The 25,155-nt window shown below is 38.8% G+C and overlaps 1 protein-coding gene across 3 annotated transcripts in view; it reads right to left on the reverse strand.

The window, feature by feature from the left end:
- Nucleotides 1-25,155, reverse strand: part of SGCZ (sarcoglycan zeta) — a 1,566,603-nt gene that overhangs the window by 608,483 nt on the left and 932,965 nt on the right. For all 3 annotated transcript variants that reach the window (XM_075347076.1, XM_075347075.1, XM_075347074.1), the window contains one exon: nt 4,376-4,567. In XM_075347076.1, the coding sequence (XP_075203191.1) occupies nt 4,376-4,567 (192 nt within the window). The remainder of the gene's footprint in view (nt 1-4,375; nt 4,568-25,155) is intronic.

Below are 25,155 nucleotides of genomic sequence, written 5' to 3' on the forward strand. Positions count from 1 at the left end.
CACCATTTGGACTGGTTTGGTGGCACAGGAGATTAACCCTTTTCTTCCCATTGTCTGTATGATGTAATTAAGAAAAGACTAGCTAAATCCTCCTAAACTCAAAGAAGAAACACAAAGTCTCTTTTTAACTGCATGAGTCATATCCCTCTACAAATTTCTGACAAGCTGCTCTCCTCCGCTCCCTACCAGGGATGTTCAGTGATGACTCATGCAGGGAAAAGAGGTTCCACATAGAACTTAGAAGGATTCAGTCAGTTTATTTTTAATAACGTGATGTCATAGATCTAATGTAATAAAAAAAAAAAATAACTGCGTTTGGTGGCAAAATGGGCACTTGTAAGTAAACACTGCTATTTAATAGGATGATTGCAATATATTAAGAAGATAACAATTTTGATGAGAATGCTTTTTTAATGAATGATCTGTGGATGGAATAAGGTTTAGAATCTGGTTAGTGACCTGAATTTAATTACAGGCATAGCATTATTTCAAGTTTTTGTTTAAAGAGAACCTGTCAGCGCAATTCTATTAATATAAAGTAAAGACATAGCTGCAATGGTGCTGTAATACAAATTAAATTGATATCTTTGTGAAGAAATTTGCTTTTAAGTTTTTATTTAATCACCATTTTAAGTTTTCTGCTACTTTAACTTTGGTGCGCAGGGGCTGTACACTGGGTATTCTGCTTCCTGTTGGGGATTCCCCGACCCCACCATCTACCTCTGGTTTGTGAATTACCTGCCTCATCTGTTTGAAATCTCATGAGGGACATGTCATTCACAGACCGGAGGAAGGTGGAGGGGACATGGAATCACATTGAGGAAGGAGACGACTCAGAGTGCAGTCCAGACCCTGTGTGCTGAAATCTAATTAGCAAAAAAACTTCAACTACTAATTAAAGAAAAACCACACAGAGGATTTCTTCATCAAATATATCAATGTAATCAGTATTAGTATGAGTCTAGCCAGTACGAATAGTTAGGTACTCGCTCAACTCTAATTATATTACATTATATTTTATAAAGTTTGTTAATCTAACCTAAACAATTCCTAATTTCAATATTTGCTTCTACCACCTATACCTTGAAAAAATTATTTTACAGTTGTTCATAATAAAAAATTAAACTAAAGTCAACTGCAGACTATTGGCAAAAGGTTTACAGTAAACCTTATGAAAACATTCCTTATGAAACCTTATGAAAATATTTGTAGAGAAAGGTGTTTTTCTCAAATTAGGCCCCAAGCTATATAGTAACAAGTATATTGTGTATCCATGGGCTCTGTATTACAAAGCTTTACATATTCTATGTACTGCCATGTGATGCGCTCAAGAGAGAATATCTCTGTAATATGCATCTGTTGGAAAATCCCACAATTTATATGTGATGTGACAGAAATAACACTTTGTACTGTATATTTCTGTGTGAAACATAAGGCACAGGGAAATACAGTGGTGATTCTGTTTCTATGATTGACATACACATACATGTACTTCATACAACTTTGAAATAGGAAAAAAAATAGTAATATACTTTTGTGCATAAGGTTATTCGTAACATTTTATTTGACAGTTAGATATTCTGAGTTTTTAACATTATTTTCTTTAAATGTATTTAAAATAATATTAAATATTATGATTAAATTCTCAAACATTCTAATTACTATATTTACTATAATTACTATATTATAATCATAATATTGTAATTCATTTCAGAATATCAAATATAAAATAGATATGCACTTAGCCTCTTTGACGGCCACCTATTGGTTGTAGCAATCCTAAAAGTCAATATGAACCCTTTAACAAGCCTTGCTCCATGACAAGAAACTTCAAAAGCAGACAAATGTTTTGGGGTCTTGCCCCTCATCAGTGCAAAGAAGGAGATCTGATTTGGCAAGGCAGGATACAAATAAAATAGAAACAGAATAGAGACTGATCAAATGTATCTACAAACATTCTTAGATGCTCAAAGTACAACACAATATGCTTAATAGAAATAAGGAAAAAAGTTTAGTTGCTTTTTACTAGGATCATAAATATTATGGAATAAATTTGCTAAGAAAACTGTCAGATGATGTAAGTTATTGGTCTCATGCACACTAAGGCTATAGAGAAGGCTGCCATTGAGTTGTATAGGTGTATTTTAAAAACTGCCTTGTGGTATATTACCCAAAGGAATATTATCTAATAATGGAAAGAGAGGGATTGTCCACTATTTTACAAACCATTACTAATAGCCCAAAGGAACGCTAAATATTTAGAAGATGCAATGGTCTTGGAGGGGAGTATTATTATTTTTCTAACTTCCCTGAGCCTATAAGCAAGCTATTGTCTAATAGTGAACAAGTCCTTAAAACATATAATAGTGAGGCATACATATGGTAACATCAGTATATTTTTTAACTGTATGAGTATTATTCGCATGGTATTGCACATTAACTATATTGACCTATGAGCTAAGGTCTTTCAGACAAAAGAAGAACTTTATACTCTATGCCTGCTTTTGTAAAAACTTCACGTTGAGGTCTTTCACAACGTAACTAAATAACTGAACTTTCATTGAAGATTTATTCTAAAATGTAAATATGTTGAATTTTTTTTAGATTCCCCATTGATTTCTGCCACACGTAATGATGTAACAATAGATTCTTTATGCCTATCTAAAGTTTTGACCTGTGATCATACAATCATTTTTTTATCTTGTTTAGAGTTCACATTCAAAACCAATTTTTTTTATTTATTTCTTTAATGCAGGAAAGACAAAAAGGACTGACATATGATCAAGCTGTGGAAACCACAGAAATCCTGAGAATATAGAAACTGCAGTGCTAGAGTTATTTCCAATATGGCTGCCCTACAAAGGTCAGAAACCTACTGAGCAGAAAAACAGCAGTGAAATCACTTTTAGGCTATTTTTGATCCATATGCTGTCCACGAGTGCAATGTTAGCTTACTCACAAGTGCTCAGAGGCAATTTTTACATAGTTATCTGGTCCACCTGGAAAAAATTGCAGTAAGTGCTATTCAAGTGTGAGTTATGGACAAAATAAGTGTACATTGATAGTAGGCAGCTCCTGTACACAAAGCCAATCATATTTACAATTTGCAAACATGTCTGCTCCACAGTTTTTCTTTTGGTAAATGGTTCATCGAAGAGTAGAGATGAATGAACCTGAGGTTCGATTTTCGAACTGAATACAAACTAAAAACACAGGGCTCGGGGCTCGGAGTATGAATGCTTCACGTTCAAACGTAACTTGCATGAGGAACTCTGTGCTAAAGTATGTTTGGTGCTCAGCCCTGTGCGAGCCTCTTGCGGTGTTTGGATTGCTTGCACTCAGGGTAACAACAGCGTGATCACATGTAGTATGCAACAATAAAAAGTTTAAAAATGTCCGCCCACTCTCCCTTGGAAGTGATCTGCTTATTGCTGGCTGCATGTGGGCGGAGTCTCAAACTGCCAATCAGTGTTTACAAACATTCTTGCGCAAGGTTTGGACACATGTAGGCTCAGTTTGTTTGCTGCTAGTGAACTGAGACTCCAAAGGTTTTCTCATCTCTACTGAGGAGTACTCATTTTTTCACGGTGACATGGACCACAGAGTTTAGCAGTCAATTGAACTTAACGCTAAGTGAAAAATACTTTCTCTATATTGTAGTGCCACTGAGTAGGGTGAACTTGACCTTCCTCTTAGAATAGTTAGAGTCATAAAGGATTGACCCCCCACCCTTCTATGAATGTGCATTCATATTATAAAATAGGAATAAAGAATAGATTAAAAAATCAGCCATTTTATGTTAAAAGATCGTAGACAGACCTATACATTTCTACACTTATAAAAAAAATCTTTAATGTGGTCCTATATTAAGGAAAGGAAGGGGAAGAGGACATAAAGTGGCAAATAACCTATAGGTTTCTATGACGTTTGTAGCCATTGAAAAGGTAAAGGTTTACAAATTGCTTCAAGATTTTTTTGCAATTTCTGATGCATTGTAACCATGCATCGGGACTACAAAAGTAGACATAACTTTAGAAAATGTAAAATATAAATAGTTAATATTAATTGAATTGTTTGCTACAGGTTAATTATAGATTGGCACAATTCACAATTGCTCTGGATTTTATCTAGTTTTTGAGGGTAAAATTTGAAATACTAATATCAGATATATGGATGAGATTTACACTGGAATTTCAGCCACTAGTAGACATTAGATCAAAAATATAACAGTGTAAGTGAACTATTTAATGAAATATAATCTAAATATTACATTTTAATTAGTATGAGGATAAACAATTAGAGCCCTGATCTCATACAAGCAAAATAATCAAAGCAAATTAATATTAATGTATCAAAAAAGAATAATATAACTTACCACAGTAAAATTCATAACCTTCAAAATCCATATTGTCATGGCTAAGTTAACAATCATGGTAACCAACAGCAGTAGCACAAAGAAGTACAAGCACCTCTTCCGCCATCCATAAATTCCTACTGGATAAAACTGAGTATTTTCTGTCCGTAGATTATTTTGCTGTGTTGCCAAAATGTACTGTTCTCGTGTCATCTAAAAAAAGATAAAAAAAATTATAGGATAAATAATAATACAAAATATTTTAGTCCAATAAGTAAACACAACTTTTAACTTGTTTTGAGAATACAAAGTACTGTGTGAATTAGAATAAGGGATAACCCCAGTGATCAAGAGAGTGGGGCTCTGGAACCTGGAAACCATTAAGTAAGGTAATAAATGAAAAAAAAATGCAATGTATCTGGATATTGCCAGCAGTGCCATAAGTAATAACTGGAGCGGAGTCTACTCCAATCCAGATGGGGTTCTGCAAATCCTGGTTCTTAGGTTCCAGAGCAAAGTTCTTAGTATTACTAGAGGTCCCAGCAGTCGGACCCCTAGCAAACAGTGCTATTCCATATATGATGGAGAAGGAACAGCTTAATATCTTGAGAAGAATCCTTTAAAGCATATTTTTTATTTTTAACCTAAATATGTCCAAAATCATGTACGGACTACAGTTATTACTCATTTTTTCTGCTGTAGGTTCTAAAGACAAAGCATTTTTAAATTATTGGTTGAAATACAGCTAAGAAGTAGAGATGAGTGAACGTGAGGTTCGATGTTCAGAGTTTGGGTAATACCAAATAAACAAAGTTCGGGTCCAAAGTTCGAGTTAGTTACGAGTGCAAACCAGTCAAGTGAGCAGGTCTGTGCTTGGGTAAGAGTGATGCTCAGCCGTTTGTGAGCCGCTTATAGTGTTTGAGCTCACACTTGGGGTAAAATCAGTGTGATCAGATGTAGTATGGACACACATACAAAAAAGTTTGAAAAAAACCCACCCACTCCCCCACCCCCGGAAGTGTTATGCTTATGGCTGGTAGCATGTGGGTGGAGCCAGAAACTGCCCAATTACTGACTTCCATTGAGATTCGGATCAAGTTGGAGTCACAAACCGATCTTTTTTTAAGGTTCAATTGTACCTGCCGAACCGAACTTCCAAAGGTTCGCTCATCTCTACTAAGAAGGCACATTTGATATAAGTTGCAAAACTTTTGCTTTGGATGCATCGGTCATTAGTTTGAAACAAAATATATAAACTCAACACTTTTGTTTTTGCTCCCATTTTTCATGAGCTGAACAAAATACTTTTATTTATATGTACAAAAGGCCTTTTTCTCTCAAATATTGTTAACAAATTTGTGTAAAGCTGCGTTAGTAAGCACTCGCTTTTAACAAGATAATCCATCCACCTCACAGGTGTGGCAAATCAAGATTCTGATTAGACATCATGAATATTGCACAGGTGTGCCTTAGGCTGAACACAATAGAATGTGCAGTTTTACAATATTGGAAGAGTCAGGGGGTCAGAAACCAGTCAGTATTGGGACTGACCACCAGTTGCCTTATTTAATGCAACACATTTCCTTCACAAAGAATTAATTAAGTTGTTGATTGTGGCCTACGAAATGTGGGTCCTCTTCAATGGCTGTGTTAAGTTGCTGAATATTGTAAGGAACTTAAACACGCTGATGTATACGCCAATCCAAAGCATTCCAATAATGGTTAATGGGTGATATGTCCAATGAGTATGCTACTCTTGCAAGAACTGAGATGTTTTCAGCTTCTGGGAATTGTGTACAGATCCTTGCAACGTAGGTCCGTGTCATTATCTTTTTGCAATATGAGGTAATAAATGTGCATGATTGGCACAAAAATGGGCCTCATCATGATTTTGACACAGTATTTCTGTGCATTCAAACCATCATCAATAAAATAAACTGTGTTCGTTGCTCATAAAATACACCTGCCCATACCATAACCCCATGGGTCACTCATTTAACAACGTTGACATCAGCAAACCACTCACCCAGACGACGTCATACACACAGTCTGGCATCTGTCCTGTACATTGAAAACAGGTATTCATGAATGAAGAGAACACCTTTCCAACATGCTACACACCATTAAATGTGAGCATTTGCCCACTCAAGTCGGTTGCAACAATAAACAATTCAGTCAGGTGTAGATCCAGATAAGGCCATATCCATGCAGTTGAGCTCCCCTGAGACCATTTGTGACAGTTTGTGAAGAAATTCTTTGGTTATGCATGCCAATTGTTGCTGCAGCTGGCTGAGTGCCTAGTCTCAGATGATCTTGGAGGTGAAAATGCTGAATTTTGAGATTCTGGGCTGCTGTTGATATATGTGGTCTAAGGTTGTGATCAGATGCACTGCCAAATTTTCTGAAATGCCTTGGGAGATGGCTTATTTTAGAGAAATGAACATTCAATTTATGGGCAACAGCTATGGTGGACATTCCTGCAGTCAGCATGCCAATTGCACTCTCCCTCAAAATTTGCAACATCTGTGTCATCATGCTGTCTGATAAAACTGCACATTTTGGAGTGTCCTTTTATTGTGGCCAGCCTAAGGCACAGCAATGCAATAATCATGCAGATTATTTGGCAAAAGAGAAGGGCTCAATAACAGAGTTAGCCAAACTTGGGATCAATATTTTAGAGAAAAAGGCATTTTGTGTACATAGAAAAAGTTTCAGATCTTTGAGTTCAGCTCATGAAAATTGGGAGCAAAAGCAAAAGTGTTGAATTTATATTTTTGTTCAGTGTGGTTTCAAAAGCTACCATATTTTCCGGCGTATAAGACGACTGGGCATAAAAGACGACCCCCAACAATTCCAGTTAAAATATAAAGTTTGGGATATATATCATATATACTCAAGTGTAAGCTGACCCTAGTAATGTCCTCATTGTTTAGTGATGTCCCCTGCTGTAAAGGTACCTTCACACATAACGACTTACCTGCGATCCCAAAAACGATGCGACCTGATAGGGATCGCAGGTAAGTCGCTGGGAGGTCGCAGGTGAGATGTCACACAGTGAGATCTTACCAGCGATGCAGAACAATACAGATCGCAGCAGCGATCTGTATAACGATCTCAGCAGTCACTGTGATCCTGTTACACAGTGTCAAACACAGCGATGTGTCCTGCCCAGCAGGACATCGCCTTTGAAGAAAATGACCTGGACCATTCTGCAACGACTAGCGATCTCACAGCAGGGGCCTGATCGCTGGTAAGTGTCACACATAACGAGATCGCTAACGGGATCGCAACTGCGTCACCAAAACGGTGACTCAGCTGCGATCTCGCTAGCGATCTCGTTATGTGTGACAGTACCTTAATGTCCCCATTGTTTACTGAAATCCCCTGCTGTAATGTCCCCTGCAGTAATGAACCCATTGTTTAATAATGCCCTCCTGCTGTTATCTCCCCATTGTATAGTAATGGGCCCTGTCCTTAATGTCCCATGGAGTAATGAGTCCATTGTATAATAATGTCCTCCTCCTGTTTCCCTTCTGTCCCCTATCATGCAGTTGTTTACACACAATAAAAGATATTCTCACCTCTCCTCCATGTCCGCGATGCTTCCAGCTGTTTCTCGCAGTCAGCAGGCACACAGATCCCTCTGTGATAACGTGAACAGTGCGGCCGCTGCAGGATGTCGTCATGGCTTTACTACAGTTGAATGCTTTACGGCGCAACAAAGCATTCAACTGCAGTAAAGTGCGTCCAATACACAGGGCCGCCACTGCACTCAACTGTAGTAAAGCCATGAGGACTTCCTGCAGTGGCCGCTCCGTGCATAGACACTATCACGGAGGGGTCTGTGTGCCTGCAGTCTGCAATAAAGAGCTGGAGGCAGCGTGGTCATGGAGGAGAGGTGAGGATATCTTTTATTGCATGTAAAGTGATGACACCCGGCATATAAAACGACCCCCGACTTTTGAGAATATTTTCAGGGGTTAAAAAGTCATCTTATATGCCGGAAAATATAGTAAATCAAAAATCAAAAACTAAAATATATTTTTAATTTTACCTTAGACTACAAACTTATTGAGCAGCTTAAATGTACTGTGAAATGTTTTTCAGATAACAGTAAAAAAAAGTTTTATAAGTCCTTACTCATGCACACTTGCATACTAGACTTACAGATATAGTTAGATAGCTAAAATATTGACTTCATAAGATTGCACCGTGCTGACATTATGAGGACAGCTGCATGCTTTGACTAAGATACACTACTGGTATTAAGACATTTTCAGTATAGCTTGTGTCATTAGATTGGTTGTGCACTGTTACCAAAATATACGTTATATACCTTATCATACTGTATCTGCTGAGAACACAGACATATGGGAAGAAACACAGCTCATTCTCTACCATTCGTATAGATGGATCTAGAGATCATATATAGGCAAAATTTGAATTAGAATTGTTAATGCGGTTTTTCCCAGGAAATTAATTTCACAAAGAAGTTATTCTCTGCTGGTTTAATGTCCATTATTTGTTTTGGATTCTCTCCACACCCCAGAAAATAATAAATGTAATAAGTAAAAAATAATGAAAATCCTAATATACACCTCACGGCTCTCTTTGCCGGCCCCTCTGCCCCTCACCGCCACCCATCCAGTCCTCAATGCATCTTCTGATCAGTGCTCAAATTCCCAGAATGGAGCTTCAGGGGTTGCTAGGCCTGTGAGGGTACTGCACAAGTTATCGCAAAGGTCACAGCACACTCCTTGTCTTCATATGTCCTGGGGTGGCCGAAGACAATTGCTCCCGCAAGAACAGAGCCATTGTGGGCTTTGCGACCAAGGCTGGGGGTTTTCAGCACTGCTGACACCAATCAGAAGATACAACGAGGACTGAATGGTGATGGTTAGAAGCAAAGGGGAAAGAGAGGTGAATATAAGGGTATTTTCTTTACATTTGTTAACATTTTCATGGGCTTTTATGGCTCAGAAAAATGGTGGAATGCAACCGTCACTGTGCTGTATCTAAAGCAGATTACAAAAAAATAGCAGTTTGACGAATGCGGATTTTGTTAAATTTGAGTAGGAATCAATACCATTGAACTTTATTTACTCATCTCTAAATATATCTCATAGTCAAATATTATGTATCAATTTATAAAACACACGAATTTAAACCAAAAAGATCAAATACTGGAAATCAATGTAATTTCACTCTATTTTGATGCTCTCCCCAAAAGAGAATGAGAAATCTGACACATATGAATGCCAGATATTGTTTGTGATGTTTCTTTGAATATATCATGTTTTCACCGGTATATGCTGTATGCATTTTGCTCATCACTGACCCATGTTCATTTATAACCAGTGTTATTGACCTCCTCAGAGTCGTTCAAGGAGATTACAATATATGACATGCTGTGAAGATAATAGATTTTTTTAATGCATATTTTAGTGCAAGCTACATCATGACATCTTTTATAAATATATTAAGGGTAGCAAAATTGTAGTAAACCACTAGATGCCAAGAAATAAGGCTTATTAACTACCCAGAAAAGATTATTGATGATTTGTAACATCTACAATTGCATATTTATAACTGATGTGATGAAGCTTATCATTTGAGGGCATGTCAGTTGATGAATGACAAAAACTCTCATGGGTTCTCTAGAAATACTTTTTCTGCAGGTTTGCTGCAAGAAATATATTACTGGACAACTATAAATCATTAAAGGAGTTTTGTAGTTTTTAAAAAACCCTTTCCCGGGGCAGCAAAAAAAACAAACAAACAAATAAACTTTGCTTTACGCACACTTCCTGAGTCTGACTCTAAGGCTCCACAACTTCTCCTGGTGTCTGTTATTGGCTGCAGCACTGATGTCATGTCGATCGTGCTGCAGCCAATAATTGAGATTGAGATGAATGGATGAGATGCTCATAATCTCTGAGCTCACTGATTGGCTGCAGCACTGTAGACGTGACATCAGTACTGCTATCAATAACAGACACTGGGAGAACCAGCGGAGAATCATTGATGGTTCTGGGGAGAGCTCAGTTACTTGAGAGGGGTTTTCTGAAACTGGAAATCTCCTCTAAATAACATAACTAGAAAATTTAGCATGTTTACATTGTTATTTGTTCAATCTTAAAGAGGAATTCCAGGTATTGTACAGTCCTAGTCAAAGACTCCTGGCCTGGATGTTTGGACAGTAGTACTGCATTATTATTCAATTTATTACTATTAAAACTTAATTTAATTTTAATTTACTACATATACAATATTTCACTTGTAGACACAGACAGAAAAGGGTCCCTGTGCAAGAACAATGTATGGGCACTTTGCAGCCGAAGTGATAACAAATATGCAAAATTGCACCTGCTTTGGAGGTAAAAATGGGCCCCCTGTGCTGCTGCATAGGTTGCACTAATGATATGTCTACCCCTGAAGCATTTCCTATCACAAAAGAATGTCAGTACAGTAAGATAGCTTGATACAGAAAGCTGTATCTTGATACACAACTTGATATGCTTATGTTAAGTGTTGAGTTACTGTATATTTATCTGCATTAAGACATTTTTCTGCATTGGTATAATTAACCCATTGTCACACGGCATTCAGCTCTAAACTCTCCGGGTGTTATAGCGCCTTCTGACCCTGTTCACACTGAGTCTGAAACACCAACTGGTGATTTAGAGTTGTTTAGTTAGAGACTGGCATCGACCTGTTGTATGTTTAGTGATCGGTCTAGCAGGAGTTACTTTCTGCTGGCTTGTGAATTGGTGCTGGGGTCATGGGTTCTGGAAACCTTTCACGGCCGACTCCACTCTTTACAAGATGGTGGAATCTGCTTCTCCATGCTGATAATAGCTTTATCCGATTCCGGTCTATGCACGTAGTGATCCAGCTTCTGGTGAACTGCTGTATGCTATTTTGGTGTGTAGTGGAAATATTCTTGTTGTTTGATTATTTCCTTCCTTTCCTGAGCACATTTTGTCTATACCTCTGTGAGTGATTGCTCGGAGTTTGAGTTGAAGGGGTATTAGATCTAGGGCTGATCAGTAGTCAGGGCTATGCTGGCGGTCCAGACCACTTCACCTTCAGAAGTACCTCTAGGATAAGAGAGTTAGGGCTGCCTAGTATGAGAGCCAGTTTAGGAGCCCCATGCCAAGTTACTACTTTACCGTCATTACAACCATTATCTGTTAGGTTGAAAAATACTACATCTTTATGATAAGCATTTGTAAAGTTTTAATATAGAATTAGAGAAATCACATTGAAAATTTGTCTTATATAATTGGTAAACCTCGAATAGTCATCTGGTGTATTAGTCCCATTTTTGTTTTATGTGTAGGTTGTATTGAGAATGTCAAGTCAATCTTCTAAATTTTTATTTTTAAAGTTGATGGCTACATTTTTTACTATTGATTAACCTTTAGGTTGTTAACTAGGTTAACCACTAATGAGACTTGAAAAAAGCAGATCTACTATAAATAGCTCTAAATTGAATCCTTTGTCGATGTTGGTTTAACTATTTTTGAGAATCCTGACCATTGATTTTGAAGTGACCAGGATGAAAATAACTTAGAACTAGAGATGATCAAATTTTCTGATATTTTATTTCGGCAAATTGCACAAATTTAACATTGGATGTGCAAAAAAAAAAATGAATATTCACCTCGCCGTTTACATGTACCATTACCTTACATTGGTATAGTCTTCTATCCTGTCCTGTGCAGCTCTTTTTTTCACCTTTTCCTGCTGTGTGCATCCACTTTGGCCTATTTCACCCTACTCCGGGGCTTCAGACACTGAAAAGGCTTCTGACATTACAAGGTTACCACGTGCATCACCCGAGGTCTAGTCAGTGACTCATTGCTGCACTTTGTGATAACTTGATACGCTCCACAATGTCTTTGTGCTCATTCATTACAGAGGCCCATTCAGCACCACTGAAGCTCCAAGGTAAAATGAAGCAGTATAAACGTACCTTCACAAATAGCGAGATCACTAGCGAGATTCTGTGACGCAACAATGACCTTGCTAGCGATCTTGCTACATTTGACACATAGCAGAAACCAGACCCCTGCTGTGAGATCGCTGGTCGTGTCGGAATGGCCTGGACCATTTTTTGATCATCGATGTCCTGCTAGGCAGGATGCATCAGTGTGTTGACGGTTTACCAACGACCTCGTTGACGACTCAGAGCTCAGACACGTACCACCGAGATCGTTATACAGATCGTCCGACGTGGCACACCCTCATCCTCCCTCACTACCTGTACCCCTGATGTGACCGTGGAATAAAGAGATTTCCTTTATTTGACCTTTGGAGTGCGACCTATTCATCTCTATATTGTGGATTTTATATCGTCTTCGCTTTGGGACACGCACCCAGGTCTCCACCAGCATGAAAGCACAGTTCTACTAGCCATACAGGGATCAGCAGTGCCCGGTATCCTCCACTCAGCTTTATGGAATCTCAACTATACATACCATTTGATGACAATATTTTTTATGCACTGGGACCCGCGTTGATATCTCAGTGGGGCTATGCTTGACTTATGCTTGAGTATGAGCAGAGCACTGTATGGACTCAATTACTTTCTACTGCGCCCAAACAATTATGTGTGCAGATGTAAGTATAAGTGACTAAGTGTGGACATACAGTGTTCACCTGCTGGAGACATATGATAAACGCCAAAAAATTCTGCCCTCGGCCACCAAAAAATTATACAACATCAATAATTACATACACTGCAACACAAGTAATCTAGTCTATTTAATAACATGCACAGCCTGGGACCTGCAGTACATTGGTTGTACAGGAGGGCCTCTGAATTCTCACCATGACGCAAACATACAGCCACATGCTTGCTGCAGTCTATAGTCTACTTTCCCCACACTCGGCTCTGCTGTTCCAAGGTGACATCCACACATTCGGCTATAGCAAGATGCTTGTCTGTCAATCTGAATTTGATGTTCCAGATCTGCTATTTCAAGGTAGCCTTCAGCTCAGATATATGAAGTATCCTGCATTATGGCATAAATACTGTCTTACATATCCTGTTCTACTATTCCTCACTGTTCCACATGTTATCTGGCATATTCAACTCTGATGCAACAACTCTTGACCTGTGCTGCTCATCCTGACCTATGGTTTAGGAAATCCTGTTTAGATTATACAGTATATGGGGAAGGTATCCATTCATCTTTGTGGTCCCAAAATGGTGCTAGAAGGATAAACAATTTTATCATTGATCTTTCCTTATGCACTACACACTTGTTTATGATTATGGCAATAATATTCAAATGTTTACTATTCCTTTCTATGTACTTTATAAATACTGCATAATTATTGTTATGATTGTATTTCCATTCTTCCTGCATTTAATTATAGGTAATGAGGCTTAATCCATAGTAATATCATGGACATTGATCATGGCAGCTACAACTTTTGATGTTTCGATACGGCATCAACACCATTTTTGTTCCTTTTTGCTTGCAAAGAGATGCAAATTTGGTGCTGAAATTTTTACACCAACGTCCTGTACCCAATCCACACCTTCTGGCAAAAAATTGCATTACTATAGCATCGTATCGTATGAGGTAGTGATAAGGTTTGTTTTTTTTCGGCCAGGAGGTGTGGATTGGGTGTGGGAATATGGTGTCAAAATTTTAGCACCAAATCTGCATCTGTTGACAAAAAAAACACAGTTCGCTGCCAGAAGATGCAGGTCTGTGAACTTAGTGAGAGATCATTGAGGTGCCTTGAGGTCAGGTTACCTGCGGATACAGGTAGAGGGCGTGGGAACATCAAGCTGTGACCGCAACTAACTTGAGGCACGTCACCTTTTTTTAAAATATTTTTTTAAATAAATTATTTTTCCGTGTGTTTGTGTTTATTTCTTTTTACTTACAGGTTTAGTAGTGGGGGGGATCTAATAGACCCTCCCCATTACTAGGGCTTAGTGGCAGCTGTGGGTTTCCATTAACGTGTTACCCTGATTTCCACAGCACCAGGGCAATCGGGAAGAGCCAGGTAAAGTATCAGGAACATAGCATCTAATTGATGCGACGATCTTGGGAGGCTGCAGGCTACTACTTTTGGGCTGAGGGGCTCCCAATAAGCATGGGTCTCCTCAGCCTGAGAATACCAGCCCCTAGTTGTTGAGCTTTATCATGGCTGGGTATCAAAATTGGAGGGAACAGTATGTTGTTTTTTTAAATTATTTGTTTAGATATTTAAAAAAAAAAAGGGCTGCATGGGTTCCTCTTATTTTAATACACAGCCAAGATAACCGCATAGCTGGGGGCTGCAACCTGTAGCTGTCTACTTTAACTACTGTGCTGGTATCAATACAGGGGGACACTACAACAATTTCAACCAATCACAGATGCTGACTCAGAGGGTGGGGCATGGTCCAGTGACAGCCAATCAGAGACACTGGTGGAAGGGGAAAGCAGTCAATATGCATTAGGGTTAATTGTCGGACTCAGAAGTAATTCTGCAGCAAAGGGGACACAGTAAGTATGTACTAATTTAACCCTTTTCCTTCCTTATTTTACATTAGCCAATCACAGCTATGCCAATACATGGCAATGCTGTGATAGGCATGGAGAGCAATTTTGTTTATACTGATGAATCATACTCAGACAAAAAAATCGCAGCCTGCTGTGATTTGACACAAAAATTGGATTGCACTTACATATTCAAGTCTTTGGGTGCCTGGAAAACATTGGACTGTGCTCAGATTAGAGGATGGATACATTTTATTCTTCATCGTCTCCTCACAGTGTGCTCGAATTCTCACATCCATGAAAATTTGATCACACTATGATGACACTCACATGGAACGTTGATTAGAGTTTGAGGCCAGTGCCATTAGCAAAATGAACCTGATTCTATCGAATAAGAGAGTCTACAGTCATGTGAACCTAGCATTAAACTCAGATATTGCTCATGTTGCTCAGCTCTAAAACGTCTTTCCACTGCTATTCCTGTCTTTGTTGTCTATATTAGTGATGTCCAAAGTGGCAAAAGTATAATTTGTCACCTTATTTTGTATGAATTTCCTACCAATTGTTTGTTTTTAGGGGGAAGAGGGGAGGATCATGTTAAGGCTGGATTCAAATGAACATATAGCATTCAATGTGAGTGAATCAGATGTGATATGCTAATGACCCTCGGCTCCTACTGTGCTACCAGCATGAGCCGAGTGTCATCTGACTGTGACCCAACCCTGAAGCTGTGAAGAGAGGGCGGGAGCTGCGGAGGAGAGGGAGAGATTTCACTTGCACTCATAGACTTGTATGGGCGCTGATCACACGGTTCTCGCAGAAAATCGCAGTATGCTGCGACTTTTCTCTCATCCAGAATCTGGATGAGAAAAAAAGCTGATCAACTGCTCTCCCTCATTGACTAACATTGGTTAGAGTGCAATGAAAGATTTTCTCGCATTGCACTCATCCAATTCATACGCTCGTGTGAGCGCACCCTCATTCTTGCCTCCGTAGGAGGTGGCATAGAAATCAGATCATCCAAAGAATATAGACACATCTGTAATATGACTCTATTTGGGTTTTCATTCAAGCCTATACTTTAATTTTGTATATATTATTAATAGTGATGAGCGAGTACGCTTGTCACTACTCGGTACTCGCACGAGTATTACTGTACTCGAGCTACTCGGCGGGTACCGAGTAATTTCGCGATACTCGCGCTGTACTCGTGGTCTTCATCCCTGCATGTTGGTGCTCTTTTGAGAGCCAGCCCTCATGCAGGGATTGGCTGGCAGACCACTGCAATGCCACAGCCCTGTTAGTTGTGGAATTGCAGTGATTGGCCGGCCTGCACAGCGTGACCGAGCCTTTATACCGGTGGGCGCGCTGTGCTCTGCACACAGTCATCTCGTATTCCCTGCTTTCCTCGCCCACAGGCGCCTATGATTGGTTGCAGTGAGACACGCCCCCACGCTGAGTGAGACACCTGACACTCAGCGTGGGGGCGTGTCTCACTGCAACCAATCATAGGCGCCGAAAAGCAGGAAAGCAGGGAATACGAGATTGTTTAATGAGCGGCCGGCTTTTTCAAAAGAGGAAAAGCCGCCGGAGTTTAGTGAACAGCTGTGCAGCGCCGTGGCAGTGATCGGGGAACGGTAAGTATGAGAGAGGGGGGAGCCTGACCGACAGACTGTGAGAGGGGGACAGACAAGACAGAGAGAGACCGACCGACGGACTGAGGGAGATAGAATGAAAAAAAAAAATGACCAACATCGCTAGTAAAAAGCACAAAACTTGCGTTTTGGACATCGGAGTGCCACACAATGTTTTCACGTAAAATCTTTCATGTAATCTCAAAAAGTAACATACACCAGCTCTATCTCACTATTGGGTATGTGCCCTTAACATTTTCGCCATGAAAATTCATTTTGGTGTCATTTTGGAAGGTTTTCTGGTGAGTCCGTAAAAATGGAATAAAACTCGGACAAAATAGTTCACAGCTGTGACTTTTGAGTGATAAATGCTTCAAGGGGTCTTCCCCATGCTGTTGCCAAGTCATTTGAGCACTCTTCTAAGACTTTTGTGACATTTTTAGGGTTTCTACATGCTGCCGGGGGTCATTTCATAAAAATACTCGGGTCTCCCATAGGATAACATTGGGCTCGGTGCTCGGGCCGAGTACACGAGTATCTTGGGATGCTCGGCCCGAGCCTCGAGCACCCGAGCTTTTTTGGTACTCGCTCATCACTAAATATTAATCTTATGGAAAAATTGTGACATATTCCATTGCATGTCATAAAGATTGGATCTGTACAAACTGCAATGACATACGTTATACAATGTACAGAAGTTCTTCTCTGCCATACACTTGGGCCCAAACCCCTTCTATTGAAATAGTTTGCACATTTTGTTTAAAACAAATGTGTATGTTAATAGAGAAATAAAGGCTGATTGTCTATGGTCTTTAATTTACATGCTAATTATAAGCTCGTCATAGAGTTTTGAAAAGCAAGTCAACATAGCAATAACAGATATAAACGCAGCACACTAATGAAGTCCTTTTCTAAAACAGCTAAATGTTAATTATTTTCCGAAGATTATTATACAGCGTTAAAGGTTTTCAGAAAAGACACATTACCATGCTGTTAAAGGATTTTATACTATCCGTAAAGAAAACTGTATAATGTTCTTCTAAGGCCACAGTAATGCTTTCTGATTTACATGTTAATTATTTAGTTAGTGATGATTTTGAGAGCATTATGCTATGAACGAAAACGTCCAAGTCAACTAAATCTGTAGGATTTGCTTTGATCCTCCAGTTGCCGGAGGGGAGAAAAACAATTTAAAAATATGCAAAAGTAACAAATCCTATAGCTGTAACCACATATTCTGTGCAAAGTGGCTCTATCACCAGGGACAAAAATAAAAAAATGGGTAAAGTTTTATAAATTGTATTTTTAGTTTTTTGCTTTTGTTAGATTACTGGAGTTAATAGAATGAATAAAGAAGCAGAATAGAAAATAACAGATTATAATACAGAAGAAGAGCTTATAAATTCCGGGTCAGTGCTAAGCAAAGCAATATCAATACAGCGACTTATACTGATCATGCTTGACACTGCTCACATCTGCATTGAATATTTCATAATGAGACTTCATAACATAATATATTAAAAGGCAGACAAAATAGCACATTGATGCCATGATGACAGGACCCCAAAGAACCAAAAGATAGGGTTCATCATCAGTAACCGGTGGTGCCCATCACTTTCAGTTTCAATCTCTCACATTATTTTCATTTTCCTGTTATTGTAGCGCAAGATGTGGATAAAAAAGTTATTTTGCATTTTGCTTTATGCCTCATTTAATCTCTGAGCTGAGATGGCTGTGTGTTTATTTTAACCACTATCACAAGCAGATAAGAAACTGATGGAAAATGCATAGAAATCTTGTTAATGTTTCCTTCAAGTCAACTTGAACTTATCTACTGTATATTTATGATGCATCACAGAGTTTGCACACCATTTGCAATGAAAAACTGACATTTACATATGATAGTTTTGTTTTTCTGTAAGGATTTGCTCATATTACAGATTTTTATTTTGTCTGTGAGCTATCCATGTGCAAAATGGATAACATAGGGACAATTGAAAGTTTACGGCCTAGTTCAGGTAAGTTTTCTTTTACAGAAACCCAATGTCCATTTGAAATAAAAAATAATCAGCCATATTTTTGATGAGAGTTAACAATGGCTTCATAAATAAATGGATGCATATAGACACCATTCGTTCTGCTGCCATTTATAATGGATCAATTGCAAAGATTACATAGGAAGTTGTATTAGTAGTGTTGAGCGAGTAGTTAACAATTCGTACTCGTTATGCTGTTAGGGAGTACTGACCGCTACCCGCATATTCGTTACGAGTAGCGGGTGCAATGTAAGTCAATGGGAAATACTCGTTAAGTAGTGAGTAACCCGAAAGCCGAACTATTCAAAACTCGCACGAAACGTACGGCTTTTGGGTTACTCACTACTTAGCGAGCATTAACAGCATGGCGAGTACGAATAGTCGACTACTCGCTCAACACTATGTATTAGACCTTTAATTATTTTGTAAATTGTCAATAACAAAAAGTATGTAATTTGGATTTGAAACACAGACATATGGATCACCATTTTAATGACAAATTATCCTTTACTCTGGATGAGAAACAACATTTTTCATGTGATGATCTTAACCCCTTCACGACCATGGACGGATATATCAGTCATGGAGCGTGTCCCGTTAAGCCCCGCTCCCTGCCGCGGGCAGGCGGCGGCGGTCGGCACACATATCAGCTGTTTTCAACAGCCAACATGTGTGCCTGCATGTTGCAAGTGGAATTGCTTCCACTCGCAACATTTAACCCCTTAAATCTCGCTGCCAAAGTCTGGCAGCGAGATCTATATGCGCGCGGCCATGATTTTTACATACCGCCGCCCCCACCGGATCAAGTGCGTGATCATGTGACTTTCAGTGGTTGCCATCGTAGCACAGGGTCATGTGATGATGCCTGCAGCTATGAAGTTTCACTTTCGTTTTCCCTCGGCCGAAAGCAGAGAGAAACAGGAAGTGACTGAATCTGCTGTTTACAGCTGTATAGCTGTGATCAGCAGATAGATAAGAGCGATCGGATTGCTGATCGCTATAGCCCCCTAGGGGGACTAGTAAAATAAAAAAAAAATAAAAAAAAGTTTTAAAAAATAAAAAAAAATAAAAACCTAAAAGTTCAAATCACCCCACTTTCCCCCCATTGAAAATTAAAGGGTTAAAAAATAAATAAATATACACATATTTGGTTTTTCTGCATTCATAAATGCCCGATCTATCAAAATATAAAATCAATTAATCTGATTGGTAGACGGTGTAGTGGCAAAAAAATTCCAAACGCCAAAATTACGTTTTTTGGTCGCCGCAAGTTTTACGCAAAATGCAATAACAGGCGATCAAAACGTAGCATCTGCACAAAAATGGTACCATTAGAAACGACAGCTTGAGACGCAAAAAATAAGCCATCACTGAGCCATAGATCCAGAAAAATGAGAACGCTACGTGTTTCGGAAAATGGTGCAAAATGTGCAATACTTTTATTGGACAAGCTTGTGAATTTTTTTTTTAACCCCTTAGATACAAGTAAACCTATACATGTTTGGTGTCTACAAACTCGCACCAACATATATAAAGCTCCGGCACTCCTTAGAAGAAATAGGCAAAAAGTCTCGGGTGGTGCTGAATACGTTTTTTATTAAATCAAGAATGTAGTCTGTCCCATATAACGTTTCGGTCTACATCAGACCTTTATCAAGGGATCTATCAGACTGACAAGGTAAACATGAAACAAAAAAAAAGAAAGAAAAAACAATCAATATACATTCAGGGAATATTTCATCATAAAGAATACGGTACAAAAAAAGGGGGGGGGGGAACACAGCATATAGAAATGCAGCATTGTGGTAGCAAGCATATTATGATATATGTGTATGCAACGGCACATTATACCCTGGACAAAAAGAATCAGAATTACATAAAAATACAGACAATGTATGAACATGTAGTACAATGTATGGATGTCGTAACTAGTAGGTAATAAGCAGCTAATATCTGAACATACCTAAGTACTGTAGAAATGAATATGCACCAACAGACAATAAGCGTAATCATCAGTTGCGTCTGACAGTAGGATAGGATACTATATGAAAGAGTGAATGGAAAAAAATTCTAAGGTACTTGAAAATGTCCATGGTAAATAATGGAAACATTGAATTATGATAAGTACCTGTGATTGTGTAACCCAGGTAGTTTTATCACGTTAATTCATGAGCAATAGGAAGAGACTCGTGTCTTACACCTTGGGGGCAAGATACTGTTTGTACTCTAAGTAAAAAAAGGAAGAGTCAAGAAGGAAAGGTACAAAGCCCTACCAGGAGTCATATGAGGATTATCTAGAATCATACCTGCGCATGTGGTGGCGGGCAAAGAAAGGAGGAGGGGGAAACCCAATTCTATATATAGGGTATTAAGCCCAAAGAAGTAGCCTGTTGGGAAGGAGAGAGGTGGTGAGATGTACTAGTGTTTATCTCCCTACTTAGTCATATGAGAACTATACGTTAAAAGTGGGATAAAGAACTAAGGTACCTGAATAATCAGGATTGAAGTCACAATCACAGTCGTTCTTGGTCAGGGGTAAATCCCATATGTTCCCAATCGAGCAATAAGGGATATTATATGGCTAATGGCAAGGCACCCAAAAAAAAAAAAAAAAGGGGGGAAAAAAAAATATAATGAGGTAATGACCCCACAAGGGGTTAATCTGACTAGAGAAGGAACTAACACGTACCAGGGAACTATTGGTGTGTTTGTGTATCCTCTAAATATGTCCGCCGTACACATGCTTAAACAAAGGCTATAAATAATGTACCTGTCATATCGAATGTATGAACTTATTATACTGTGGAAAGGTACAGTGGCAAGTCTTCAATAATATCAGATGAAGAATCTAATAGAAGGAATGGAGAAGATTACATGTGTGTATCAATAAAAAGAGCAGGAGCTGTGGAAGGAGGGGGGAAAAGGGGGGAAAAAAAAAAAAAGGGGGAGAGAGAGGGGGAGGGGAGAGGGGGAAGGAGAAGGATATCATTGTAGTGGATTACCATATGTTCTAGGTACTAGGCAACCGTGCCAGCTGCAGGCTTAAACAGGTTAAGAAACCGTGGAGATTCTATATGAGGGATGGTGTTAGCATAATCTGTTATATTACTCATAAAGAGACAGATGGAAAATAATAAGACAGATCAGTGGTTATGCCCGAAGAATGGAATGGTAACACATACCGTCCGGAGAGGGATAGTGGACATGTAGCCGGCATTGGACCGTGCCTATGGTTATAAAAGTAAAGTAAAGGTTCACAAAGTGCTGTCCCCTCACCTCAGCTCTGCACTATAGCACTTTGTGAACCTTTACTTTACTTTTATAACCATAGGCACGGTACAATGATATCCTTCTCCTTCCCCCTCTCCCCTTCCCCTCCCCCTCTCTATCCCCCTTTTTTTTTTTTTCCCCTTTTCCCCCCTCCTTCCACAGCTCCTGCTCTTTTTATTGATACACACATGTAATCTTCTCCATTCCTTCTATTAGATTCTTCATCTGATATTATTGAAGACTTGCCACTGTACCTTTCCACAGTATAATAAGTTCATACATTCGATATGACAGGTACATTATTTATAGCCTTTGTTTAAGCATGTGTACGGCGGACATATTTAGAGGATACACAAACACACCAATAGTTCCCTGGTACGTGTTAGTTCCTTCTCTAGTCAGATTAACCCCTTGTGGGGTCATTACCTCATTATAATTTTTTTTCCCCCTTTTTTTTTTTTGGGTGCCTTGCCATTAGCCATATAATATCCCTTATTGCTCGATTGGGAACATATGGGATTTACCCCTGACCAAGAACGACTGTGATTGTGACTTCAATCCTGATTATTCAGGTACCTTAGTTCTTTATCCCACTTTTAACGTATAGTTCTCATATGACTAAGTAGGGAGATAAACACTAGTACATCTCACCACCTCTCTCCTTCCCAACAGGCTACTTCTTTGGGCTTAATACCCTATATATAGAATTGGGTTTCCCCCTCCTCCTTTCTTTGCCCGCCACCACATGCGCAGGTATGATTCTAGATAATCCTCATATGACTCCTGGTAGGGCTTTGTACCTTTCCTTCTTGGCTCTTCCTTTTTTTACTTAGAGTACAAACAGTATCTTGCCCCCAAGGTGTAAGACACGAGTCTCTTCCTATTGCTCATGAATTAACGTGATAAAACTACCTGGGTTACACAATCACAGGTACTTATCATAATTCAATGTTTCCATTATTTACCATGGACATTTTCAAGTACCTTAGAATTTTTTTCCATTCACTCTTTCATATAGTATCCTATCCTACTGTCAGACGCAACTGATGATTACGCTTATTGTCCGTTGGTGCATATTCATTTCTACAGTACTTAGGTATGTTCAGATATTAGCTGCTTATTACCTACTAGTTACGACATCCATACATTGTACTACATGTTCATACATTGTCTGTATTTTTATGTAATTCTGATTCTTTTTGTCCAGGGTATAATGTGCCGTTGCATACATGTATATCATAATATGCTTGCTACCACAATGCTGCATTTCTATATGCTGTGTTCCCCCCCCCCCTTTTTTTGTACCGTATTCTTTATGATGAAATATTCCCTGAATGTATATTAATTGTTTTTTCTTTCTTTTTTTTTGTTTCATGTTTACCTTGTCAGTCTGATAGATCCCTTGATAAAGGTCTGATGTAGACCGAAACGTTATATGGGACAGACTACATTCTTGATTTAATAAAAAACGTATTCAGCACCACCCGAGACTTTTTGCCTATTTCTTCTAAGGAGTGCCGAAGCTTTATATATGTTTCTGAGAATTATTTTTCTCCAGAGCACCCGACTAGATAGTGAGCCAGGCTTATTTTTTCTATTACAAACTCGCACCAACCTCAGACATCATACCCACACATCAGTTTTACCATATAGTGAACACCTTGAATAAAACATCCCAAAAACTATTGTGCCATCACACTTTTTTTGCAGTTTTTCCACACTTGGAATTTTTTTGCTGTTTTCCAATACACCATATGGTAAAACTTATGGTTTCATTTAAAATTACAACTTGTCCCGCAAAAAACAAGCCCTCATATGGCAAGATTGACGGAAAAATAAAAAAGTTACGGCTCTCGGAAGAAGGGGAGCAAAAAACAAAAACGCAAAAACGGAAAGTGCCCCGGGGCTGAAGGGGTTAAAGTGCACCAATCACTAGAATTTCCCTACATAAACTAAAGTGAGTACTATACTGGCACTAGCATGCTGATTCTATATATATATAGCTTTAGTTGTCAGTTAGGATGTATAGGTTTTGAAACACAAGCAAGTAAAGTTTATAAAATGAGCAGCTTTTTGAATGACAGCAGCTGCCGATCAGCTAATAGCTGGGGTGGGTTTTCATAGTGATTCCTGCCCCCTGCCTGTTGTTCCTCCCCCTATCTGTGTTAGAAAGTGTTAGAAAGACCTGTCCTGATGTCATACCCATGTGACAAGAATGGGCGGGGCCACATGCCTTTTGGTCACATGGGTATGACATCAGCACAGGTCCTTCTAGCACTTAGTAATATGCTTCTATAATAGAATTAGCATAAATAATAGATAGGGGGAGGACGGACAGGCAGGGGGCAGGAATCACTATGAATATCCACCTTGGCTATTAGCTGATCGGCAACTGCTGCCAATCAAAAAGCTGCTCATTTTACAAAGTTTACTTGCTTGTGTTTCAAAGCCTGTACAGTCTAGCTGACAACTAAAGGTATGTATAGAATCAGCATGATAGTGCCAGTATAGCACTAATTTTAGGTTATATAGGAAAATCCTGGTGATTGGTGCGCATCTATGGACTCATTAGCACATCAGTTTGTATGTGACATTGACACTGATTTTCAAATGTCAAAGTTTTATTTTTTTGCTGATCGACAGTCAGGATAAAAAATAAAAAAAATGGAGATGCAAATGAATGGGTAAGTGAAAAAAATAAAAGCACAATGAAACCATTCCAGTGATATCAAAGGGCAGTATGATTTTCACTAAGTGGCTCCTTGAAGAAGCCTGAGACACCTTCATCGGTTTTCATTACATTCAAGAAAAAAAGCTAGCACATTATTTTTAGAAATGGACACACTGGTCAAAAATATATGAAAATTGGATGCAGGATACTATTGAAAATTGGTCAGAAATTCTGCATCATAAAAGATGTATAAATGTGGCCACCTCCTTGTGATGTCAAACTTAAATCATGAGGATATTTTCATCCCCAAAATTAAATTCTAGCCATTTAATCTGTAAAACAAGAAAGCAACTGCTTTTATTCAATATAGATTAATTCTTTTACTGCTCAAATCCAGTTCCACACAAGCGTAACAATTCTGTTGCAATATTCTGGTAGCAGGTCCATATTGTGGGTCTAATTACTCGAGTTGATTTTGATTTGTTTTTTCCTTTCTTTTGCTGAGTTTGACAGCACCATGAACCTGTTTTCCCATTATAGTCTCTGGTGCAAGTGTATGCGATCTCAACCAAGGATCTTTGCAGATTCTTACTTCTGATTGTCATGACTCTCTAATGGCTCCGTACCTGCTCTACGCTTGTAATCACTTCTCTGCTCCCTCTTCCATACCTTCTTGTCTGTT

Source organism: Anomaloglossus baeobatrachus, chromosome 1 (assembly GCF_048569485.1).
Source record: "Anomaloglossus baeobatrachus isolate aAnoBae1 chromosome 1, aAnoBae1.hap1, whole genome shotgun sequence".
Lineage (NCBI taxonomy): Eukaryota > Metazoa > Chordata > Amphibia > Anura > Aromobatidae > Anomaloglossus > Anomaloglossus baeobatrachus.